At 49.4% G+C, this 4,663-nt stretch overlaps 1 protein-coding gene across 2 annotated transcripts in view; it reads left to right on the forward strand.

Moving 5' to 3' along the window:
• Positions 1-3,830, forward strand: part of LOC109883993 (arginine-glutamic acid dipeptide repeats protein-like) — a 195,699-nt gene extending 191,869 nt beyond the window's left edge. For both annotated transcript variants that reach the window (XM_031794801.1, XM_031794800.1), the window contains exon 4: positions 3,796-3,830. In XM_031794801.1, the coding sequence (XP_031650661.1) occupies position 3,796 (1 nt within the window). In that variant the 3' untranslated portion in view covers positions 3,797-3,830. The remainder of the gene's footprint in view (positions 1-3,795) is intronic.
• The last annotated feature ends 833 nt before the right edge of the window (positions 3,831-4,663 follow it).

The following is a 4,663-nucleotide window of genomic DNA, read 5'->3' on the forward strand; positions in this document are numbered from 1 at the left end:
CTCCCTCCCTCTCTCCCTCTCCCTCTCTCCCTCTCCCCTCTCTCCCTCCCTCTCTTCTCTATCCCTCTCTCTGCACCCTGTGTGGTGTCTGCGCCCTGTGGTGTGTAGCAGCATAGTTATTTTAAAGTCTTTTGTCAATACGAGTCAGAAACATTTCTTATAGTGTCAACATTGACTAGGAAGTGTAACTAGGATCATTTTGGTAACAACTTCAGTCTGGTCCAAAATTGAGTGACTGTCATGAGGGTTTGGCTGTCATGAGGGTTTGGATTTCAATTTGTCAGTAATTCCCCCCTTTTGCCTATTAACACTTGGTGGGTACTGTGTGTTTTCTGGTAGAAGTCTGGCCCAGTTGACTTTGCATGGCCCAGTTGACTTTGCATGGCCCAGTTGACTTTGCATGGCCCAGTTGACTTTGCATGGCCCAGTTGACTTTGCATGGCCCAGTTGACTTTGCATGGCCCAGTTGACTTTTTCATGGCCCAGTTGACTTTGCATGGCCCAGTTGACTTTGCATGGCCCAGTTGACTTTGCATGGCCCAGTTGACTTTTTCATGGCCTAGTTGACTGTTTCATGGCCCAGTTCACTTTGCATGGCCCAGTTCACTTTGCATGGCCCGGGCTCCCCGGGGGGGCGGACACCTCTCCTTAGGAGGACCAATTGAATGGTCGAAAATGAGCAAACCCCACCCAACGGGTCGTGCTCAATGAACCCACCCACTAGACCAAACACCGCTCACTGCAAGGGGGTGACGGAGAGCGGAGGGAAGGAATAGAATAGAGCTGTGTGTGTTCACTGTGTGAAGAAGCATGAGGTCATTGTAAAGATATTTAAAGACTTAGAATTCTGTTCTGAGTAGTGTGTGTGTTCTGTTAAGTCATAGGGGTGAGTCAAGCACACCAGGCCCTCCCCTTCCCCAGTGGCCCTCCCCGGCCCTCCCCTCCCCCGGCAGGCCCTCCCCGGCCCTCCCCTCCCCTCCCCCGGCAGGCCCTCCCCTCCCCCGGCAGGCCCTCCCCTCCCCCGGCAGGCCCTCCCCGGCCCTCCCCTCCCCTCCCCCTCCCCTTAGAGTACAAAAGGGAAGATTAATAAACATAAATATGGGTTGTATTTACAATGGTGACAATGGTGTTCATCACTGGTTGCCCTTTTCTTGTGGCAACAGTTCACAAACCTCTCCCTCCTTGCCCTCCCTCTCTGTATCTCCCTCTCTGGCTCTCCCTCTCTGGCTCTCCCTCTCTGGCTCTCCCTCTCTGGCTCTCCCTCTCTGGCTCTCCCTCTCTGGCTCTCCCTCTCTGGCTCTCCCTCTCTGGCTCTCCCTCCTTGCCCTCCCTCTCTGGCTCTCCCTCTCTGGCTCTCCCTCCCTGGCCTCCCTCCTGCTCTGACTCAGTGCTGCCACTTGCTGGTAATCTGATGGTATTGTAGATGATGGGGGCTGTAGTACCACAGGTGACCACTGGGTGGCAGTGCACTCTGGGCAACATGACAGAATCGTCTTAAGTCTTGTTTGTAGGGTGGCAGCAACTCTTCAACCTGGCAGGGTTTTCTAGATGGTTGAATTACTACATATGACACAGCCTCTCCTTTCCCCTCGTCTCTCCCTAACTTCCTTCCACACATTTGTTCTATCTGGCTGTGTAGAACAGCTAAATAATCTCCACTCCATTATTTTTTTAATGGAGCTGCTTTCACTGTTGATCGTTTTTGGGGGCACCAACCAGCTGAGTGACTAGAGAGGATAACAAACCAACCAGCTGAGTGACTAGAGAGGATAACAAACCAACCAGCTGAGTGACTAGAGAGGATAACAAACCAACCAGCTGAGTGACTCGAGAGGATAACAAACCAACCAGCTGAGTGACTAGAGAGGATAACAAACCAACCAGCTGAGTGACTAGAGAGGATAACAAACCAACCAGCTGAGTGACTAGAGAGGATAACAACAACCAGCTGAGTGACTAGAGAGGATAACAAACCAACCAGCTGAGTGACTAGAGAGGATAACAAACCAACCAGCTGAGTGACTAGAGAGGATAACAAACCAACCAGCTGAGTGACTAGAGAGGATAACAAACCAACCAGCTGAGTGACTAGAGAGGATAACAAACCAACCAGCTGAGTGACTAGAGAGGATAACAAACCAACCAGCTGAGTGACTAGAGAGGATAACAAACCAACCAGCTGAGTGACTAGAGAGGATAACAAACCAACCAGCTGAGTGACTAGAGAGGATAACAAACCAACCAGCTGAGTGACTAGAGAGGATAACAAACCAACCAGCTGAGTGACTAGAGAGGATAACAAACCAACCAGCTGAGTGACTAGAGAGGATAACAAACCAACCAGCTGAGTGACTAGAGAGGATAACAAACCAACCAGCTGAGTGACTAGAGAGGATAACAAACCAACCAGCTGAGTGACTAGAGAGGATAACAAACCAACCAGCTGAGTGACTAGAGAGGATAACAAACCAACCAGCTGAGTGACTAGAGAGGATAACAAACCAACCAGCTGAGTGACTAGAGAGGATAACAAACCAACCAGCTGAGTGACTAGAGAGGATAACAAACCAACCAGCTGAGTGACTAGAGAGGATAACAAACCAACCAGCTGAGTGACTAGAGAGGATAACAAACCAACCAGCTGAGTGACTAGAGAGGATAACAAACCAACCAGCTGAGTGACTAGAGAGGATAACAAACCAACCAGCTGAGTGACTAGAGAGGATAACAAACCAACCAGCTGAGTGACTAGAGAGGATAACAAACCAACCAGCTGAGTGACTAGAGAGGATAACAAACCAACCAGCTGAGTGACTAGAGAGGATAACAAACCAACCAGCTGAGTGACTAGAGAGGATAACAAACCAACCAGCTGAGTGACTAGAGAGGATAACAAACCAACCAGCTGAGTGACTAGAGAGGATAACAAACCAACCAGCAGAGTGACTAGAGAGGGTAACAAACCAACCAGCTGAGTGACTAGAGAGGATAACAAACCAACCAGCTGAGTGACTAGAGAGGATAACAAACCAACCAGCTGAGTGACTAGAGAGGATAACAAACCAACCAGCTGAGTGACTAGAGAGGATAACAAACCAACCAGCTGAGTGACTAGAGAGGATAACAAACCAACCAGCTGAGTGACTAGAGAGGGTAACAAACCAACCAGCTGAGTGACTAGAGAGGATAACAAACCAACCAGCTGAAAACAGCAGCAGCACGGCTCTGAATGTGTCCCCTATGGCACCCTGCCCCATGGGGCTTTGTTCAAAAGTTGTGCACTATATACGGAATAGGGTGCCATTGGGGACAGACATTCTGTCTGCCAACACACCAATCTGTGACGCTGTTAACAAACAAATGTCTGTTAATTTTCTAACTCTTCTTTCTCTCTCTCTCTCTCTTTCTCTCTCTCTTTCTCTCTCTCTTCTCTCTCTCTTTCTCTCTCTCTTTCTCTCTCTCTCTCTCTCTCTCTCTCTCTCTCTCTCTCTCTCTCTCTCTCTCTCTTCTCTCTCTCTCTCTCTCTCTCTCTCTCTCTCTCTCTCATCCTCTCTCTCTCCACTCTCTCTCTCTCTCATCCTCTCTCTCTCCACCCTCTCTCTCTCTCCACCCTCTCTCTCTCTCCACCCTCTCTCTCTCTCTCTCTCTCTCTCTCTCTCTCTCTCTCTCTCTCTCATCCTCTCTCTCTCCACCCTCTCTCTCTCTCTCTCTCATCCTCTCTCTCTCCACTCTCTCTCTCTCTCATCCTCTCTCTCCACCCTCTCTCTCTCTCTCTCTCTCTCTCTACCCTCTCAGAGTAAGCGAGACCATCTGTTACTCAGTGTTAAATGGTACTACCGTCAGTCAGAGGTCCCAGACTCAGTCTACCAACACCTGGTGCAGGATCGCAACAATGATAACGGTCAGTTCAAACACACACTAAAATACACATGTCCTTGCATACACACACACAAAATACACACACACACAAAATACACACACAAATAAAAAATGTACACTAACACAACACAATTCATTCATACACCCCATACATAGACTGCTGTGCTGTGCTGTGTTCCCTAGGTAACAACACTGAGATCAGCAGATTTCAGGCCAGCGGGGGACACACTTTTTCGTACCAGTTGTATTAGCTCGGTTTCCTTGGTAACACACACCTTTAGGCCAGACAGCGAGTGTCTGGACCATCAAGTGCAAATAACCTGCACTTTGATGAACACCAACTACCAAATTGCCCCGTCTCTCTCTCTTACACACACACACACACACACACACACACACACACACACACACACACACACACACACACACACACACACCACACACACCACACACACACACACCTGTCTGCTCCTCCTTCTATTCTGTGTGATTACTTGCAGCAATTAGTCATCGTGTGTAAATACAGTGTGTTCTCTCTGTCTCTTAGTCTTCACTGTGTCTTCTCTTCTGTCCTCAGATTCTGGCCGGGAGCTAGTCATCACAGACCCCGTGGTCAAGAGCAGAGAACTCTTCATCTCCGACTATGTGGACACATACCATGCTGCTGCCCTCAGGTGAGACCACATACGAGGGAGGGAGGGAGGGAGAGAGAGAGAGGAGAGGGAGAGAGGAGAGGGAGAGAGGAGAGGGAGAGAGGAGAGGGAGGGAGGGAGGGAGGGAGGAG

The sequence above is a fragment of the Oncorhynchus kisutch genome, linkage group LG17, assembly GCF_002021735.2.
Source record: "Oncorhynchus kisutch isolate 150728-3 linkage group LG17, Okis_V2, whole genome shotgun sequence".
Classification (NCBI taxonomy): domain Eukaryota; kingdom Metazoa; phylum Chordata; class Actinopteri; order Salmoniformes; family Salmonidae; genus Oncorhynchus; species Oncorhynchus kisutch.